The sequence below is a fragment of the Panulirus ornatus genome, chromosome 30 (genome assembly GCF_036320965.1).
Source record: "Panulirus ornatus isolate Po-2019 chromosome 30, ASM3632096v1, whole genome shotgun sequence".
Classification (NCBI taxonomy): domain Eukaryota; kingdom Metazoa; phylum Arthropoda; class Malacostraca; order Decapoda; family Palinuridae; genus Panulirus; species Panulirus ornatus.
Genome location: NC_092253.1, coordinates 12,453,237 through 12,476,177, shown reverse-complemented (window position 1 = coordinate 12,476,177; position 22,941 = coordinate 12,453,237). Strand labels below are relative to the sequence as shown.

The 22,941-nt window shown below is 38.6% G+C and overlaps 1 protein-coding gene across 1 annotated transcript in view; it reads right to left on the bottom strand.

Annotated features, from left to right (window-relative positions):
• Window positions 1-929: 929 nt before the first annotated feature.
• LOC139758578 (uncharacterized) overlaps window positions 930-22,941 on the bottom strand; it is a 43,238-nt gene continuing 21,226 nt past the window's right edge. The window contains exons 3-5 of the mRNA XM_071680098.1: window positions 20,482-20,581; window positions 3,819-3,948; window positions 930-1,162 (exon numbers count right to left, since the gene is read on the bottom strand). Of these exons, the coding sequence (XP_071536199.1) occupies window positions 1,070-1,162; window positions 3,819-3,948; window positions 20,482-20,581 (323 nt within the window). The 3' untranslated portion in view covers window positions 930-1,069. The remainder of the gene's footprint in view (window positions 1,163-3,818; window positions 3,949-20,481; window positions 20,582-22,941) is intronic.

Genomic DNA, 22,941 nt, shown 5'->3' with positions numbered 1-22,941 from the left:
ATATATATATATATATATATATATATATATATATATATATATATATATATATATATATATATATATATATATATATATATATATATATATATGTATATATATATATATATATATATATATATATATATATATATATATATATATATATATATATATATATATATATATATATATATATATATATACATATATATATATATATATATATATATATATATATATATATATATATATATATATATATATATATATATATATATGTATATATATATATATATATATATATATATATATATATATATATATATATATATACATATATATATATATATATATATATATATATATATATATATATATATATATATATATATATATATATATATATATATATATATATATATATATATATATATATATATATATATATATATACATATATATATATATATATATATATATATATATATATATATATATATATATATATATATATATATATATATATATATATGTATATATATATATATAAACCATTCTTTTCTTTTTTATTTCCATTTTCTAAAACCTGTCATAAACAAGACACTATAGAGCTTTATATTTGTCATTCTGCGCGTTCGTCTCAATCATCGCGCAGTATGTTTTCCTTTATGTATTGTAAAAACTGGTATTCAGTGATACTTATAATTGTGTTTTTTGGATATCTATTGAGATAAGAAATTCTTAAGCAGTTTTCTTTGCCGATGAAATTTACATCCCTTAGCATGCTGCATAAAACTGTCAGTTACTCCGGTAGAATTTGCAGTTGAATCACATTAAGTTTTCTATTAGGAGTTGGTGGCACAGATCATCCTTTCGTGACATGGAATGCAAAAGGTTTGATTCCAGCCTCACGAAGAGGATTTGTTTGATAAGATTTGTAGCTCCACTCAAATCAATAAGGTTTTTATTTACTTTGTTATCTAGACATCGTTGGTATCTTATTTACTGTAAATCAGTTCACAAAATGTCTAGAGATTTGCTTTATTCAGAAAAGTACAGGTCATTTGGGAATCATAACCATGATATTCTAAAAGATCGGTATAAGATGCGCAGTGAGGAGTTCAGTGCTGAATATGAGCAGACTAACAGCATACCCGCCAGTGAGGACAACAAACATGCCCTGAAAAAGAATGAGAAAGATTAAAAAGATAGCGTAAACAGAAAATGGAAATAAGAAATAGAACAATATATATATATACATATTTATATATATATATATATATATATATATATATATATATATATATATATATATATATATATATATATATATATATATATATATATATATATATATATATATATATATATATATATATATATATATATGGAAAAAGGTGAGAACAATGGAAGTAAGGGGAGTGGGGGAGGAATGGGATGTATTTAGGGAATCAGTGATGGATTGCGCAAAAGATGCTTGTGGCATGAGAAGAGTGGGAGGTGGGCTGTTTAGAAAGGGTAGTGAGTGGTGGGATGAAGAAGTAAGAGTATTAGTGAAAGAGAAGAGAGAGGCATTTGGACGATTTTTGCAGGGAAAAAATGCAATTGAGTGGGAGAAGTATAAAAGAAAGAGACAGGAGGTCAAGAGAAAGGTGCAAGAGGTGAAAAAAAGGGCAAATGAGAGTTGGGGTGAGAGACTATCAGTAAATTTTAGGGAGAATAAAAAGATGTTCTGGAAGGAGGTAAATAGGGTGCGTAAGACAAGGGAGCAAATGGGAACTTCAGTGAAGGGCGTAAATGGGGAGGTGATAACAAGTAGCGGTGATGTGAGAAGGAGATGGAATGAGTATTTTGAAGGTTTGTTGAATGTGTCTGATGACAGAGTGGCAGATATAGGGTGTTTTGGTCGAGGTGGTGTGCAAAGTGAGAGGGTTAGGGAAAATGATTTGGTAAACAGAGAAGAGGTAGTAAAAGCTTTGCGGAAGATGAAAGCCGGCAAGGCAGCAGGTTTGGATGGTATTGCAGTGGAATTTATTAAAAAAGGGGGTGACTGTATTGTTGACTGGTTGGTAAGGTTATTTAATGTATGTATGACTCATGGTGAGGTGCCTGAGGAGTGGCGGAATGCGTGCATAGTGCCATTGTACAAAGGCAAAGGGGATAAGAGTGAGTGCTCAAATTACAGAGGTATAAGTTTGTTGAGTATTCCTGGTAAATTGTATGGGAGGGTATTGATTGAGAGGGTGAAGGCATGTACAGAGCATCAGATTGGGGAAGAGCAGTGCGGTTTCAGAAGTGGTAGAGGATGTGTGGATCAGGTGTTTGCTTTGAAGAATGTATGTGAGAAATACTTAGAAAAGCAAATGGATTTGTATGTAGCATTTATGGATCTGGAGAAGGCATATGATAGAGTTGATAGAGATGCTCTGTGGAAGGTATTAAGAATATATGGTGTTGGAGGCAAGTTGTTAGAAGCAGTGAAAAGTTTTTATCGAGGATGTAAGGCATGTGTACGTGTAGGAAGAGAGGAAAGTGATTGGTTCTCAGTGAATGTAGGTTTGCGGCAGGGGTGTGTGATGTCTCCATGGTTGTTTAATTTGTTCATGGATGGGGTTGTAAGGGAGGTAAATGCAAGAGTCCTGGAAAGAGGGGCAAGTATGAAGTCTGTTGGGGATGAGAGAGCTTGGGAAGTGAGTCAGTTGTTGTTCGCTGATGATACAGCGCTGGTGGCTGATTCATGTGAGAAACTGCAGAAGCTGGTGACTGAGTTTGGTAAAGTGTGTGGAAGAAGAAAGTTGAGAGTAAATGTGAATAAGAGCAAGGTTATTAGGTACAGTAGGGGTGAGGGTCAAGTCAATTGGGAGGTGAGTTTGAATGGAGAAAAACTGGAGGAAGTGAAGTGTTTTAGATATCTGGGAGTGGATCTGTCAGCGGATGGAACCATGGAAGCGGAAGTGGATCATAGGGTGGGGGAGGGGGCGAAAATTTTGGGAGCCTTGAAAAATGTGTGGAAGTCGAGAACATTATCTCGGAAAGCAAAAATGGGTATGTTTGAGGGAATAGTGGTTCCAACAATGTTGTATGGTTGCGAGGCGTGGGCTATGGATAGAGGTGTGCGCAGGAGGATGGATGTGCTGGAAATGAGATGTTTGAGGACAATGTGTGGTGTGAGGTGGTTTGATCGAGTAAGTAACGTAAGGGTAAGAAAGATGTGTGGAAATAAAAAGAGCGTGGTTGAGAGAGCAGAAGAGGGTGTTTTGAAATGGTTTGGGCACATGGAGAGAATGAGTGAGGAGAGATTGACCAAGAGGATATATGTGTCGGAGGTGGAGGGAACGAGGAGAAGAGGGAGACCAAATTGGAGGTGGAAAGATGGAGTGAAAAAGATTTTGTGTGATCGGGGCCTGAACATGCAGGAGGGTGAAAGGAGGGCAAGGAATAGAGTGAATTGGAGTCATGTGGTATACAGGGGTTGACGTGCTGTCAGTGGATTGAATCAAGGCATGTGAAGCGTCTGGGGTAAACCATGGAAAGCTGTGTAGGTATGTATATTTGCGTGTGTGGACGTGTGTATGTACATGTGTATGGGGGGGGGGGGTTGGGCCATTTCTTTCGTCTGTTTCCTTGCGCTACCTCGCAAACGCGGGAGACAGCGACAAAAAAAAAAAAAAAAAAAAAAAAAATATATATATATATATATATATATATATATATATATATATATATATATGTATATATATTTATAGGTAAACGTACGTCCATCATATTTCTAAAATAGAGATCTTTACACTAGCGTAAGACATACATGTTTCATTAATGTTTATTCCACATCTTACCCATAGGTTAGTAAAGGCCAGCGGCTGGGAAACTGTAACCTTTGTTGGAGGGTGAGCACACATACTTGAATTTGAAGAACTCTGTTTCAGGAACAGGGTATTAAGTCCAAACTCCGCCATTACCATGATCCTATATCAAAGAAAATTACAAGTATTACTTCAGTGTCAATAGGGTCCATCGGAGAAATGTACATATCGTAAGTACAATTTACATAACCAAGAAATCTTATCCAGATACCCTAACCCTGGTCTGGAAACAAGCTATATATATATATATATATATATATATATATATATATATATATATATATATATATATATATATATATATATATATATATATATATATATATATATATATATATAAATATATATATATATATATATATATATATATATATATATATATATATATATATATATATATATATATATATATATATATATATATATATATAAATATATATATATATATATATATTTTTTTTTTTTTTTTTTTTTATAATTTTTCGCTGTCTCCCGCGTTTGCGAGGTAGCGCAAGGAAACAGACGAAAGAAAATGGCCCCACCCCCCCCCCCATACACATGTACATACACACGTCCACACACGCAAATATACATACCTACACAGCTTTCCATGGTTTACCCCAGACGCTTCACATGCCTTGCTTCAATCCACTGACAGCACGTCAACCCCTGTATACCACATGACTCCAATTCACTCTATTTCTTGCCCTCCTTTCACCCTCCTGCATGTTCAGGCCCCGATCACACAAAATCTTTTTCACTCCATCTTTCCACCTCCAATTTGGTCTCCCTCTTCTCCTCGTTCCCTCCACCTCCGACACATATATCCTCTTGGTCAATCTCTCCTCACTCATTCTCTCCATGTGCCCAAACCATTTCAAAACACCCTCTTCTGCTCTCTCAACCACGCTCTTTTTATTTCCACACATCTCTCTTACCCTTACGTTACTTACTCGATCAAACCACCTCACACCACACATTGTCCTCAAACATCTCATTTCCAGCACATCCATCCTCCTGCGCACATCTCTATCCATAGCCCACGCCTCGCAACCATACAACATTGTTGGAACCACTATTCCCTCAAACATACCCATTTTTGCTTTCCGAGATAATGTTCTCGACTTCCACACATTTTTCAAGGCTCCCAAAATTTTCGCCCCCTCCCCCACCCTATGATCCACTTCCGCTTCCATGGTTCCATCCGCTGACAGATCCACTCCCAGATATCTAAAACACTTCACTTCCTCCAGTTTTTCTCCATTCAAACTCACCTCCCAATTGACTTGACCCTCACCCCTACTGTACCTAATAACCTTGCTCTTATTCACATTTACTCTCAACTTTCTTCTTCCACACACTTTACCAAACTCAGTCACCAGCTTCTGCAGTTTCTCACATGAATCAGCCACCAGCGCTGTATCATCAGCGAACAACAACTGACTCACTTCCCAAGCTCTCTCATCCCCAACAGACTTCATACTTGCCCCTCTTTCCAGGACTCTTGCATTCACCTCCCTAACAACCCCATCCATAAACAAATTAAACAACCATGGAGACATCACACACCCCTGCCGCAAACCTACATTCACTGAGAACCAATCACTTTCCTCTCTTCCTACACGTACACATGCCTTACATCCTCGATAAAAACTTTTCACTGCTTCTAACAACTTGCCTCCCACACCATATATTCTTAATACCTTCCACAGAGCATCTCTATCAACTCTATCATATGCCTTCTCCAGATCCATAAATGCTACATACAAATCCATATATATATATATATATATATATATATATATATATATATATATATATATATATATATATATATACATATATATATATATATATATATATATATATTTATCCCTGGGGATAGGGGATTAAGAATACTTCCCACGTATTCCCGGCGTGTCGTAGAAGGCGACTAAAAGGGGAGGGAGCGGGGGGCTGGAAATCCTCCCCTCTCGTTTTTTTTTTTTAATATTCCAAAAGAAGGAACAGAGAAGGGGGCCAGGTGAGGATATTCCCTCTAAGGCCCAGTCCTCTGTTCATAGCGCTACCTCGCTAATGCGGGAAATGGCGAATAGTACGAAAGAAAAAAAGAAAGATATATATATATATATATATTTATATATATATATATATATATATATATACTTATATATATATATATATATATATATATATATATATATATATATATATATATATATATATATATATATTTATATATATATATATATTTGTTTATGGATGGGGTTGTTAGGGAGGTAAATGCAAGAGTCTTGGAAAGAGGGGCAAGTATGAAGTCTGTTGGGGATGAGAGAGCTTGGGAAGTGAGTCAGTTGTTGTTCGCTGATGATACAGCGCTGGTGGCGGATTCATGTGAGAAACTGCAGAAGCTGGTGACGGAGTTTGGTAAAGTGTGTGGAAGAAGAAAGTTAAGAGTAAATGTGAATAAGAGCAAGGTTATTAGGTACAGTAGGGTTGAGGGTCAAGTCAATTGGGAGGTGAGTTTGAATGGAGAAAAACTGGAGGAAGTGAAGTGTTTTAGATATCTGGGAGTGGATCTGTCAGCGGATGGAACCATGGAAGCGGAAGTGGATCATAGGGTGGGGGAGGGGGCAAAAATTTTGGGAGCCTTGAAAAATGTGTGGAAGTCGAGAACATTATCCCGGAAAGCAAAAATGGGTATGTTTGAAGGAATAGTGGTTCCAACAATGTTGTATGGTTGCGAGGCGTGGGCTATGGATAGAGTTGTGCGCAGGAGGATGGATGTGCTGGAAATGAGATGTTTGAGGACAATGTGTGGTGTGAGGTGGTTTGATCGAGTAAGTAACGTAAGGGTAAGAGAGATGTGTGGAAATAAAAAGAGCGTGGTTGAGAGAGCAGATGAGGGTGTTTTGAAGTGGTTTGGGCACATGGAGAGAATGAGTGAGGAAAGATTGACCAAGAGGATATATGTGTCGGAGGTGGAGGGAACGAGGAGAAGAGGGAGACCAACTTGGAGGTGGAAAGATGGAGTGAAAAGGATTTTGTGTGATCGGGGCCTGAACATGCAGGAGGGTGAAAGGAGGGCAAGGAATAGAGTGAATTGGAGCGATGTGGTATACAGGGGTTGACGTGCTGTCAGTGGATTGAATCAAGGCATGTGAAGCGTCCGGGGTAAACCATGGAAAGCTGTGTAGGTATGTATATTTGCGTGTGTGGACGTATGTATGTACATGTGTATGGGGGGGGGTTGGGCCATTTCTTTCGTCTGTTTCCTTGCGCTACCTCGCAAACGCGGGAGACAGCGACGAGGTATAAAAAAAAAAAAAAAAAAAAAAAAAAAATATATATATATATATATATATATATATATATATATATATATATATAAATATATTTATATATTTCGCTTTGACGCTGTCTCCCGCGATAGCGAGGTAGCGCAAGGACAAAAAAGAAAGAATGGCCCAACGCAACCACATGCACATTTATATACATACACCTCCACAAACGCAAATATACATACCTATACATCACTACGTATACATATATATACACACACAGACATATACATATATACACATGTACATAATTCATACTGTCTGCCTTTATTCATTCACATCGCCACCTCGCCACGCATGAAATAATAGTCCCCCCCCCCTCCTCTCCTCATGTGTGCGAGGTAGCGCTAGAAAAAGACAACAAAAGCCACATTCGATCACATTCAGTCTCTAGCTGTCATGTAATAATGCACCGAAACCACAGCTCCCTTTCCACATCCAGGCCCCACAAAACTATCCATGGTTTCCCATAGACACTTCACATGACCTGGTTTAATCCACTGACAGCACGTCGACTCCGGTATACCACATCGTTCCAATTCACTCTATTCATTGCACGTCTTTCACCCTCCTGCATGTTTAGGCTCCGATCACTCAAAATCCTTTTCTCTCCATCTTTCCACCTCCAATTTGGTCTCCCACTTCTCCTCGTTCCCTCCACCTCCGACACATATATCCTCTAGGTCAATCTTTCCTTACTCATTCTCTCCATGTGACGAAACCATTTCAAAACACCCTCTTCTGCTCTCTCAACCACACTCTTTTTATTACCTCACATCTCTCTTACCATATCATTATTAACTCGATCAAACCACCTCATACCATATATTGTCCTCAAACATATCATTTCCAGCACATGCACCCTCCTGCGCACAACTCTATCCATAGCCCACGCCTCGCAACCATACAACATTGTTGGAACCACTATTCCTTCAAACATACCCATTTTGCTATCCGAGATAATGTTCTCGACTTCCACACATTCTTCATGGCTCCCAGAATTTTCGCCCCCTCCCCCACCCAATGATTCACTTCCGCTTCCATTGTTCCATCCGCTGCCAAATCCACTCACATATATCTAAAACACTTCACTTCCTCCAGTTTTTCTCCATTCAAATTTACCTCCCAATTGACTTAACCCTCAACCGTACTGTACCTAATAACCTTGCTCTTATTCACATTTACTCTTAACTTTCTTCTTTCACACACTTTACCAGACTAAGTCACCAGCTTCTGCAGTTTCTCACATGAATCAGCTACCAGCGTTGTATCATCAGCGAACAACAACTGACTCACTTCCCAAGCTCTCTCATCTACAACAGACTGCATACTTACTCTCTCTTTCCAAAACTCTTCCCTTCACCTCCCTAAGAACCCCATCCATAAACAAATTAAGCAACCATGGAGACATCACACATATGCCTTCATCAGATCCATAAATGCTACATACAAATCCATTTGCTTTTCTAAGTATTTCTCACATACATTCTTCAAAGCAAGCACCTGATCCACACATCCTGTTCAACTTCTGTAAACACTACACTCCACTTCCTCCAGTTTTTCTGCATTCAAACTTACCGTCTAATTGACTTGTTCCTCAACACTACTGTACCTAATAGCCTTGGTCTTATTCACATTTACTCTCAGGTTTCTTTTTTCACACACATTACCAAACTCAGGCACTAGTTTCTGCAGCTTCTCTCCTGAGTCAACCACCAGCGAACAACAACTGACTCACTTACCGAGTTCTCTCGTCCACAACAGACTGCATACTTGCCCCTCTTTCCATCATTCTTGCATTCACCTCCCAACAACCCTATCCAAAAACAAATTAAACAACCATGGAGACATCATGCACCCATGCCGTAAACCAACATTCACCGAGAACGAATCACTTTCCTCTCTTCCTACACGCGCGCATTCCTTACATCCTCGATAAAAAACTTTTCACTGCTTCTCGCAACTTTCCTCCCACACCTTATATTCTTAATACCTTCCACAGGACATCTGTATCAACTCTATCATATGCCTTTTCCAGATCCATAAATGTTACATGCAAATCCATTTGCTTTTCTAAGTATTTCTCACATATTTTTTTCAAAGCAAACACCTGATCCACAAATCCTATACCACTTCTGAAACCACACATCCTCTACCACTTCTGAAACCACATTGCACTTCCCCAATCTGATGCTCTGTACCTGCCTACACCTTCTCAATCAATGCTCTCCCATTAATTTCCCATTAATACTCAAAAAACTTATACCTCTGTAATTTCAGCACTCACTCATCCCATTTGACTTTGTATAACGGTACTATGGAAGCATTCTGCCAGTCCTCAGTCACCCCACCATGAGTCATACATACATTAAATAACCTTACTAACTAGTCAACAATACAGCCACCCGCTTTTTAGATAAATTCCACTGCAGTGCCATCCAAACCCACTGCCTTGCCTGCTTTCGTCTTCCTCAAAGCTTTTACTACCTCTTCTCTGTTTACCAAATCATTCTCTCCAACTGTCTCACTTTGCACACCACCTCGACCAAAACACCCTATATCTACCACTCTATCATCAAATATATTCAACAAACCTTCAAAATACTCACTCCATCTTCTTTTCACATCACCACTATTTGTTATCACCTCCCCAATCGCCCCCTTCAATGATGATCCCATTTGGTCCCTTGTCTTACGCGCTTTATTTATCTTCTTCCAAAACTTCTTTTCATTCTCCCTAAAATTTATTGTTTTTTTCACTGCATATCTCATTTGCCATCTTTTTTGCCTGTTCCGCCTTTCTCTTGACCTCCTGCCACTTTCTTTTATACATCTCCCAGCCATTTATATCATTTCCCTGCAAAAATCTTCACTAATAATCTCACTTCTTCATCTCAACACACACTACCCTTTCTAATCTGCCTACTTCCCACGCTTCTCATGCTACAAGCCATTACTGCTTCCCGAAGTAAATCCCCTTCCTTCCCAACTCACCTTACGTCCTTTGTTCTCACCTTTTTCCATTCTATACTGTCTCTCTTGGTACTTTCTCACACAAGACGCCTTCACAACCTAACTTACCCTCACCACTCTCTTCACCCCAACATTCTCTCATATTTTCTGAAAACGTCTACAATTCTTCCCCTTCGCCTCAAAAAGATAATGATCAGACATCCCTCCAGTTGCACCTCTCAGCACACTAACATCCAAAAGTCTCTATTTCGCGCGCCTAAAAACCAACACGTAATTCAATATATATATATATATATATATATATATATATATATATATATATATATATATATATATATATATATATATATATATATATATCCCTGGGGATAGGGGATTAAGAATACTTCCCACGTATTCCCTGCGCGTCGTAGAAGGCGACTAAAAGGGGAGGAGGGAGCGGGGGGCTGGAATTCCTCCCTTCTCGTTTTTTTTTAATTTTCCAAAAGAAGGAACAGAGTGGGGCCAGGTGAGGATATTCCATAAAAGGCCCAGTCCTCTATTCTTAACGCTACCTCGCTAACGCGGGAAATGGCGAATAGTTTAAAAGAAAGAAAAATATATATTATTGTGGCATGAGAAGCGTGTGAGGTGGGTTGATTAGAAAAGGTAGTGAGTGGTGGGATGAAGAAGTAAGATTATTAGTGAAAGAGAAGAGAGAGGCATTCGAACGATTTTTGCAGGGAAAAAATGCAAATGAGTGGGAGAGGTATAAAAGAAAGAGGCAGGAGGTCAAGAGAAAGGTACAAGAGGTGAAAAAGAGGGCAAATGAGAGTTGGGGTGAGAGAGTATCATTAAATTTCAGGGAGAATAAAAAGATGTTTTGGAAGGAGGTAAATAAAGTTCGTAAGACAAGGGAGCAAATGGGAACTTCAGTGAAGGGGGCAAATGGTGAGGTGATAACAAGTAGTGGTGTTGTGAGAAGGAGATGGAGTGAGTATTTTGAAGGTGTGTTGAATATGTTTGATGATAGAGTGGCAGATGTGGGGTATCTTGGTCGAGGTGGTGTGCACAGTGAGAGGGTTAGGGAAAATTATTTGGTAAATAGAGGTAGTAAAAGCTTTACGGAAGCAGCAGGTTTGGATGGTATTGCAGTGGAATTTATTAAAAAAGGGGGTGACTGTATTGTTGACTGGTTAGTAAGGTTATCTAATGTATGTATGATTCATGGTGAGGTGCCTGAGGCTTGGCGGAATGCTGGCATAGTGCCATTGTACAAAGGCAAAGGGGATAAGAGTGAGTGCTCAAATTACAGAGATATAAGTTTGTTGAGTATTCCTGGTAAATTCTATGGGAGGGTATTGATTGAGAGGGTGGAGGCATGTACAGAGCATCAGATTGGGGAAGAGGAGTGTGGTTTCAGAAGTGGTAGAGGATGTGTGGATGAGGTGTTTCCTTTGAAGAATGTATGCGAGAAATACTTAGAAAAACAAATGGATTTGTATGTAGCATTTATGGATCTGGAGAAGGCATATGATAGAGTTGATAGAGATGCTCTGTGGAAGGTTTTAAGAATATATGGTGTGGGAGGCAAGTTGTTAGAAGCAGTGAAAAGTTTTTATCGAGGATGTAAGGCATGTGTACGTGTAGGAAGAGAGGAAAGTGATTGGTTCTCATTGAATATAGGTTTCCGGCAGAGGTGTGTGATGTCTCCATGGTTGTTTAATTTGTTTATGGATGGGGTTGTTAGGGAGGTGAATGCAAGAGTTTTGGAAAGAGGGGCAAGTATGCAGTCCCCTGTGGATGAGAGAACTTGGGAAGTGAGTCAGTTGTTGTTCGCCGATGATAGAGACATGGTGGCTGATTCATGTGAGAAACTGCAGAAGCTGGTGACTGAGTTTGGTAAAGTGTGTGAAAGAAGAAAGATATGAGTAAATGTGAATAAGGGCAATGTTCTTAGGTACAATAGGGTTGAGGGTCAAGTCAATTGGGAGTTAAGTTTTAATGGAGAAAAACTGGAGGAAGTAAAGTGTTTTAGATATCTGGGAGTGGATCTAGCAGCGGATGTACCCATGGAAGCGGAATTGAATCATAAGGTGGGCGAGGGGGCGAAAATCATGGGAGCCTTGAAGAATATGTGGAAGTCGAGAACATTATCTCGGAAAGCAAAAATGGGTATGTTTGAAGAAATAGTGGTTCCAACAATGTTGTATGGTTGCGAGGCGTGGGCTATGGATAGAGTTGTGCGCAGGAGGGTGGATGTGCTGGAAATGAGATATTTGAGGATAATACGTGGTGTGAGGTGGTTTGACCTAGTAGATAATGTAGGGGTAAGAGAGATGTGCGGAAATAAAAAGAGTGTGGTTGAGAGAGCAGAAGAGGGTGTTTTGAAATGGTTTTGGCACATGGAGAGAATGAGTGAGGAAAGATTTACCAAGAGGATATATGTGTCGGAGGTGGAGGGAACGAGGAGAAGTGGGAGACCAAATTGGAGGTGGAAAGATGGAGTGAAAAAGATTTTGTGTGATCGGGGCCTGAACATGCAGGAGGGTGAAAAGCCGGTAAGGAATAGAGTGAATTGGATTGATGTGGTATACCGGGGTTGACGTGATGTCAATGGATTGAATCAGGGTATATGAAGCGTCTTGGGTAAACCATGGAAAGTTGTGTGGGGCCTGGATATGGAAAGGGAGCTGTGGTTTCAGGCATTATTACTTACATGACAGGTAGAGACTGAGTGTGAACGAATGGGGCCTTTATTGTCTTTTCCTAGCGCTACCTCGCACACATGATGGGGGAGGGGGATGTTATTCCATGTATTGCGAGGTGGCGATGGGAATAAATAAAGGCAGGCAGTATGAATTATATACATGTGTATATATGTATATGTCTGTGTGTTTATATATATATGTACATTGAGATGTATAGGTATGCATATTTGCGTGTGTGGACGTGTATGTATATACATGTGTATAGGGGTGGGTTGGGCCATTTCTTTCGTCTGTGTCCTTGCGCTACCTCGAAAACGCGGGAGACATCGACAAACCACGATAATACATTTGTTTTTTTTTTCTTTTTTTTGCTTTGTCGCTGTCTCCCGCGTTAGCGAGGTAACGCAAGGAAACAGACGAAAGAATGGCCCAACACGCCCATATACACATGTATATACATACATGTCCACACACGCACAATATACATACCTATACATCTCAACGTACACATATATATACACACACAGACATATACATATATACACATGTACTTAATTCATACTGTCTGCCTTTATTTGTTCCCATCGCCACCTCGCCACACATAGAATAACAACCCCCTCCCCCCTCATGTGTGCGAGGTAGCGCTAGGAAAAACACCAAAGGCCCCATTCGTTCACACTCAGTCTCTAGCTGTCATGTAATAGTGCACCGAAACCACAGCTCCCTTTCCACATCCAGGCCCCACACACATAGCATGGTTTACCCCAGACGCTTCACATGCCCTGGTTCAATCCATTGACAGCACGTCGACCCCGGTATACCAAATCGTTCCAATTCACTCTATTCCTTGCACGCCTTTCACCCTCCTGCATCTTCAGGCCCCGATCACTCAAAATCTTTTTCACTCCATCTTTCCACCTCCAATTTGGTCTCCCACTTCTCCTCGTTCCCTCCATCTCTGACACATATATCCTCTTGGTCAATCTTTCCTCATTCATTCTCTCCATGTGACCAAACCATTTCAAAACACCCTCTTCTGCTCTCTCAACCACACTCTTTTTATTTCCACACATCTCTCTCACCCTTACATTACTTACTCGATCAAACCACATCACATCACATATTGTCCTCAAACATCTCATTTCCAGCACATCCACCCTCCTGCGCACAACTCTATCTATACCCCACGCCTCGCAACCATAAAACATTGTTGGAACCACTATTCCTTCAAACATACCCATTTTTGCTTTCCGAGATAATGTTCTCGACTTCCAAACATTCTTCAAGGCTCCCAGGATTTTCGCCCCCTCCCCCACCCTATGATTCACTTCCGCTTCTATGGTTCCATCCGCTGCCAGGTCCACTCCCAGATATCTAAAACACTTTACTTCCTCCAGTTTTTCTCCATTCAAACTTACCTCCCAATTGACTTGACCCTCAACCCTACTGTACCTAATAACCTTGCTCTTATTCACATTTACTCTTAACTTTCTTCTTTCACACACTTTACCAAACTCAGTCACCAGCTTCTGCAGTTTCTCACATGAATCAGCCACCAGCATTGTATCATCAGCGAACAACAACTGACTCACTTCCCAGTGAACCTACATTCACTGAGAACCAATCACTTTCCTCTCTTCGTACACGTACACATGCTTTACATCCTCGATAAAAACTTTTCACTGCTTCTAACAACTTGCCTCCCACACCATATATTCTTAATACCTTCCACAGAGCATCTCTATCAACTCTATCATATGCCTTCTCCAGATCCATAAATGCTACATACAAATGCACTTGCTTTTCTAAGTATTTCTCACATACATTCTTCAAAGCAAACACCTGACCCACACATCCTCTACCACTTCTGAAACCACACTGCTCTTCCCCAATCTGATGCTCTGTACATGCCTTCACCCTCTCAATCAATACCCTCCCATATGATTTACCAGGAATACTCAACAAACTTTTACCTATGTAATTTGAGCACTCACTCTTATCCCCTTTGCCTTTGTACAATGGCACTATGCACGCATTCCGCCAATCCTCAGGCACCTCACCATGAGTCATACATACATTAAATAACCTTAACAACCAGTCAATAATACAGTCACCCCCTTTTTTAAAAAATTCCACTGCAATGCCATCCAAACCTGCTGCCTTACTGCCTTTCATCTTCCGCAAAGCTTTTACTACCTCTTCTCTGTTTACCAAATCATTTTCCCTAACCCTCTCACTTTGCACACCACCTCGACCAAAACACCCTATAGCTGCCACTATATCATCAAACACATTCAACAAAACTTCAAAATACTCACTCCATCTCCTTCTCACATCACCACTACTTATTATCACCTCCCCATTTGCGCCCTTCACTGAAGTTCCCATTTGCTCCCTTGTCTTACGCACTTTATTTACCTCCTTCCAGAACATCTTTTTATTCTCCCTAAAATTTAATGATACTCTCTCACCCCAACTCTCATTTGCCCTCTTTTTCACCTTTCTCTTGACCTCCTGTCTCTTTCTTTTATACATCTCCCACTGAATTGCATTTTTTCCCTGCAAAAATCGTCCAAATGCCTCTCTCTTCTCTTTCACAAATAATCTTACTTCTTCATCCCACCACTCACTAACCTTTCTAATCAACCCACCTCCCACTCTTCTCATGCCACAAGCATCTTTTGCGCAATCCATCACTGATTCCCTAAATACATCCCATTCCTCCCCCACTCCCCTCACTTCCATTGTTCTCACCTTTTTCCATTCTGTACTCAGTCTCTCCTGGTACTTCCTCACACAAGTCTCCTTCCCAAGCTCACTTACTTTCACCACCCTCTTCACCCCAACATTCACTCTACTTTTCTGAAAACACATACAAATTTTCACCTTAGCCTCTACAAGATAATGATCAGATATCCCTCCAGTTGCACCTCTCAGCACATTAACATCCAAAAGTCTCTCTTTCGCGCGCCTGTCAATTAACACGTAATCCAATAACGCTCTCTGGCCATCCCTCCTACTTACATACGTATACTTATGTATACTTATATATATATATATATATATGTATATATATATATATATATATATTTATATATATATATATATATATATATATATATATATATATATATATATATATATATACGTATACATATATAGAGATATATATATATATATATATATATATATATATATATATATATATATATATATATATATATATATATATATATATATATTTATATATATATATATATATATATATATATATATATATATATATATATATATATATATATATATATATATATATATATATATATATATAGATATATATATATATATATATATATATATATATATATATATATATATATATATATATATATATATATATATATATATATATATATATATATATATATATATATATATATATATATATATATATATATATATATATATATATATATATATATATATATATATATATTTTTTTTTTTTTTTTTTTATACTTTGTCGCTGTCTCCCGCGTTTGCGAGGTAGCGCGAGGAAACAGACGAAAGAAATGGCCCAACCCCCATACACACGTACATACACACGTCCACACACGCAAATATACATACCTACACAGCTTTCCATGGTTTACCCCAGACGCTTCACATGCCTTGATTCAATCCACTGACAGCACGTCAACCCCTGTATACCACATCGCTCCAATTCACTCTATTCCTTGCCCTCCTTTCACCCTCCTGCATGTTCAGGCCCCGATCACACAAAATCTTTTTCACTCCATCTTTCCACCTCCAATTTGGTCTCCCTCTTCTCCTCGTTCCCTCCACCTCCGACACATATATCCTCTTGGTCAATCTTTCCTCACTCATTCTCTCCATGTGCCCAAACCATTTCAAAACACCCTCTTCTGCTCTCTCAACCACGCTCTTTTTATTTCCACACATCTCTCTTACCCTTACGTTACTTACTCGATCAAACCACCTCACACCACACATTGTCCTCAAACATCTCATTTCCAGCACATCCATCCTCCTGCGCACAACTCTATCCATAGCCCACGCCTCGCAACCATACAACATTGTTGGAACCACTATTCCTTCAAACATACCCATTTTTGCTTTCCGAGATAATGTTCTCGACTTCCACACATTTTTCAAGGCTCCCAAAATTTTCGCCCCCTCCCCCACCCTATGATCCACTTCCGCTTCCATGGTTCCATCCGCTGACAGATCCACTCCCAGATATCTAAAACACTTCACTTCCTCCAGTTTTTCTCCATTCAAACTCACCTCCCAATTGACTTGACCCTCAACCCTACTGTACCTAATAACCTTGCTCTTATTCACATTTACTCTTAACTTTCTTCTTCCACACACTTTACCAAACTCAGTCACCAGCTTCTGCAGTTTCTCACATGAATCAGCCACCAGCGCTGTATCATCAGCGAACAACAACTGACTCACTTCCCAAGCTCTCTCATCCCCAACAGACTTCATACTTGCCCCTCTTTCCAGGACTCTTGCATTTACCTCCCTAACAACCCCATCCATAAACAAATTAAACAACCATGGAGACATCACACACCCCTGCCGCAAACCTACATTCACTGAGAACCAATCACTTTCCTCTCTTCCTACACGTACACATGCCTTACATCCTCGATAAAAACTTTTCACTGCTTCTAACAACTTGCCTCCCACACCATATATTCTTAATACCTTCCACAGAGCATCTCTATCAACTCTATCATATGCCTTCTCCAGATCCATAAATGCTACATACAAATCCATTTGCTTTTCTAAGTATTTCTCACATACATTCTTCAAAGCAAACACCTGATCCACACATCCTCTACCACTTCTGAAACCGCACTGCTCTTCCCCAATCTGATGCTCTGTACATGCCTTCACCCTCTCAATCAATACCCTCCCATATAGTTTACCAGGAATACTCAACAAACTTATACCTCTGTAATTTGAGCACTCACTCTTATCCCCTTTGCCTTTATACAATGGCACTATGCACGCATTCCGCCAATCCTCAGGCACCTCACCATGAGTCATACATACATTAAATAACCTTACCAACCAGTCAACAATACAGTCACCCCCTTTTTTAATAAATTCCACTGCAATACCATCCAAACCTGCTGCCTTGCCGGCTTTCATCTTCCGCAAAGCTTTTACTACCTCTTCTCTGTTTACCAAATCATTTTCCCTAACCCTCTCACTTTGCACACCACCACGACCAAAACACCCTATATCTGCCACTCTGTCATCAGACACATTCAACAAACCTTCAAAATACTCATTCCATCTCCTTCTCACATCACCACTACTTGTTATCACCTCCCCATTTACGCCCTTCACTGAAGTTCCCATTTGCTCCCTTGTCTTACGCACCCTATTTACCTCCTTCCAGAACATCTTTTTATTCTCCCTAAAATTTACTGATAGTCTCTCACCCCAACTCTCATTTGCCCTTTTTTTCACCTCTTGCACCTTTCTCTTGACCTCCTGTCTCTTTCTTTTATACTTCTCCCACTCAATTGCATTTTTTCCCTGCAAAAATCGTCCAAATGCCTCTCTCTTCTCTTTCACTAATACTCTTACTTCTTCATCCCACCACTCACTACCCTTTCTAAACAGCCCACCTCCCACTCTTCTCATGCCACAAGCATCTTTTGCGCAATCCATCACTGATTCCCTAAATACATCCCATTCCTCCCCCACTCCCCTTACTTCCATTGTTCTCACCTTTTTCCATTCTGTACTCAGTCTCTCCTGGTACTTCCCCACACAGGTCTCCTTCCCAAGCTCACTTACTCTCACCACCTTCTTCACCCCAACATTCACTCCTCTTTTCTGAAAACCCTTACTAATCTTCACCTTAGCCTCCACAAGATAATGATCAGACATCCCTCCAGTTGCACCTCTCAGCACATTAACATCCAAAAGTCTCTCTTTCGCACGCCTGTCAATTAACACGTAATCCAATAACGCTCTCTGGCCATCTCTCCTGCTTACATAAGTATACTTATGTATATCTCGCTTTTTAAACCAGGTATTCCCAATCATCAGTCCTTTTTCAGCACATAAATCTACAAGCTCTTCACCATTTCCATTTACAACACTGAACACCCCATGCATACCAATTATTCCCTCAACTGCCACATTACTCACCTTTGCATTCAAATCACCCATCACTATAACCCGGTCTCGTGCATCAAAACCGCTAACACACTCACTCAGCTGCTCCCAAAACACTTGCCTCTCATGATCTTTCTTCTCATGCCCAGGTGCATATGCACCAATAATCACCCACCTCTCTCCATCAACTTTCAATTTTACCCATATTAATCGAGAATTTACTTTCTTACATTCTATCACATACTCCCACAACTCCTGTTTCAGGAGTATTGCTACTCCTTCCCTTGCTCTTGTCCTCTCACTAACCCCTGACTTCACTCCCCAGACATTTCCAAACCACTCTTCCCCTTTACCCTTGAGCTTCGTTTCACTCAGAGCCAAAACATCCAGGTTCCTTTCCTCAAACATACTACCTATCTCTCCTTTTTTCACATCTTGGTTACATCCACACACATTTAGGCACCCCACTCTGAGCCTTCGAGGAGGATGATCACTCCCCGCGTGACTCCTTCTTCTGTTTCCCATTTTAGAAAGTTAATACAAGGAGGGGAGGATTTCCGGCCCCCCGCTCCCGTCCCCTCTAGTCGCTTTCTACGACACGCGAGGAATACGTGGGAAGTATTCTTTCACCCCTATCCCCAGGGATAATATACATATATATATACATACACACACACACACACACATACACACACATACGCACATACACACACACACACACACATACATATATATACATATGAAAAATGTAAGAAACAATTTAGAAAACAAACTTTTAGCTTAAAATGAATGAAAAAATGAATGTCACATAATGGTTCAACCTCTGGCTATGGAAAAGGAAATGTACAATTTATTCACACAAACGTCAATAGCAGTTCTCATCAATTTCACCACTGTATCAATAAGCTTCAATGTCTAAGCTACATTTTTCTCCAACTTCACTATCTTCACATATATATATATATATATATATATATATATATATATATATATATATATATATATATATATATATATATATATATATATATATATATATATATATATATATATATATATATATATATATATATATATATATATATATATATATATATATATATATATATATATATATATATATATATATATATATATATATATATATATATATATATTTATACATATATATATATATATATATATATATATATATATATATATATATATATATATATATATATATATATATATATATATATATATATATATATATATATATATATATATATATATATATATATATATATATATATATATATATATATATATATACCGAGAGAGAAAGAGAAAGAGAGAAAGAGAGAGAGGCCATTCTATATTGTTCAATATCTGCAGCACTTACAGATAATCTCAATAATCTCAAAGTGCTTCCAAACTATTTTGTAAATGTGTATTATGTAGCAGATTAATACTTTATAACAACCTTCTACTTAACGACGGGACTAAGGGACTGTACTTCTGACCACCCATGCTGTGCAGGTTTGGGTAGAATCCTTCACTGGACGTGTAGAAATCACAGCTTCCTGTTGATAATTTTAGTCATTAAAAACTTCCAAGAAAAGGTGCATTGTGGGAAAATATATCAATGAAATTATTAGGATATGAAAATCAAAACATTGCTACACAAACTTCATCGTTAAAGCTAAATAAGCAAGAGAGAGGACAGTCTTTACTTTCTTAAAAATTTTCTTTCTAATAAGCACGGCCTTAGTCTTCAAAATTTCTTAATCAAATTATACTTTTCTTTCTTTGATTGTTTCTAGACTCCACTTTATTATTCAACCACAGCGTCCTTTCGGACAGATGTGTGCTTCCCTGAAGAAAACACAGCTAGTATCTACAGTGAAATCTACGAATAAATCCGACTAGATACATAAATTTGTATCTGGTTCAATTTTAAGTGCCTGGACCAGTGACAGCATTTCTGAGTGCAGTGACATGTGACATAGGTCTCTGAGAGACAACTAAAATCTCAACAAAATTAAAGATTTTGTTGACGCAAAGTCAGAAGAGACTAATCAGTTTGTGATTCTGAATTTAGTCAACTATAGATATAAACTTAAGGATCCTTCAATGAATCTGTGAAATATATGAAAGATTAATATCCTTCAACTTTCAATTAGATCCATTGTTAAATAAGCAACATAATGCTTTGAAATCAGTAAGGATCGTTAATCCATTTTATACTCATTTCATTATCATTGTTATCATTATCCCTAGTATTGTTGTTGTTATGATTATGATTATCATTATTGTTGTTATTATTTTTTTCCACTATCATCATTGTTATCATTATTGTTGTTATTATTATTATAATTATTATTATTATCATCATCATTATTATCATCATTAGTTATTATTATTATTATTATTATTATCATTATCATTATTATTATTATTATTATTGTTATTATTATTATTGCCATTATTATTATTACTATTATTATTATTATTATTTTTATAACTATTATTATTATGTTACTACTATATCATTATCATTATCATTTTCCTTTGTCGCTGTCTCCCGCGTTAGCGAGGTAGCGCAAAGAAACACAAGAAAGAATGGCCCAACCCACCCACATACACATGTATATTACATCTTACACGTCCACACACGCAAACATACATACCTATATAACTCAACGTATACATGTATATACACACACATAGATATACATGTATACACATGTACATAATTCATACTGACTGCCTTTATTCATTCCTATCGCCACCTCGCCACACATGAAATAACAACCCTCTCCCCCTCATATGTGCGATGTAGCGCTAGGAAAAGACAACAAAGGCCCCATTCGTTCACACTCAGTCTCTAGATGTCATGTAATAATGAACCGAAACCACAGCTCCCTTTCAACATCCAGGCCCCAGAGAACTTTCCATGGTTTCCCCCAGACGCTTCACATGCCCTGGTTCAATCCATTAACAGCACGTCGACCCCAGTATACCACATCGTTCCAATTCACTCTATTCCTTGCACGCCTTTCACCCTCCTGCATGTTCAGGCCCCGATCACTAAAAATCTTTTTCACCCCATCTTTCCACCTCCAATTTGGTCTCCCACTTCTCCTCGTTCCCTCCACCTCTGACACATATATCCTCTTGGTCAATCTTACGTCATTCATTCTCTCCATATGACCAAACCATTTCAAGACACCCTCTTCTGCTCTCTCAACAACACTCTTTTTATTACCACACATCTCTCATACCCTATTATTACTTACTCCATCAAACCACCTCACACCACATTTTGTCCTCAAACATCTCATTTTCAGGATATCCACCCTCCTGCGAACAACTCTATCCATAGCCCACCCCTCGCAACCATACAACATTGTTGGAACCACTATTCCTTCAAAAATGCCCATTTTTGCTTTCCGAGATAGTGTTCTCGACTTCCACACATTTTTCAAGACTCCCAGAATTTTCGCCTCCTCCCCAACCCTAAGATTCACTTCCGCTTCCATGGTTCCATCCGCAGCCAAATCCACTCCCACATATCTAAAACACTTCATTTCCTCCAGTTTTTTCCATTCAAACTTACCTCCCGATTGACTTGACCCTCAACCCCACTGTACCTAATAACATTGCTCTTATTCACATTTACTTTTAGCTTTCTTATTTCACACACTTTACCAAACTCAGTCACCAGTTTCTTCAGTTTTTCACATGAATCAGCCACTAGGGCTATATCATCAGCGAACAACAACTGACTCACTTCCCTACCTTTCTCATCCACAACAGACTGCATACTTGCCGCATTCACCTCCCTAACAACCCCATCCATAAACAAATTAAAAAGCCAAGGGGACATCACACAATCCTGCAACAAACCTACATTCACTGATAACCAATCACTTTCCCCTCT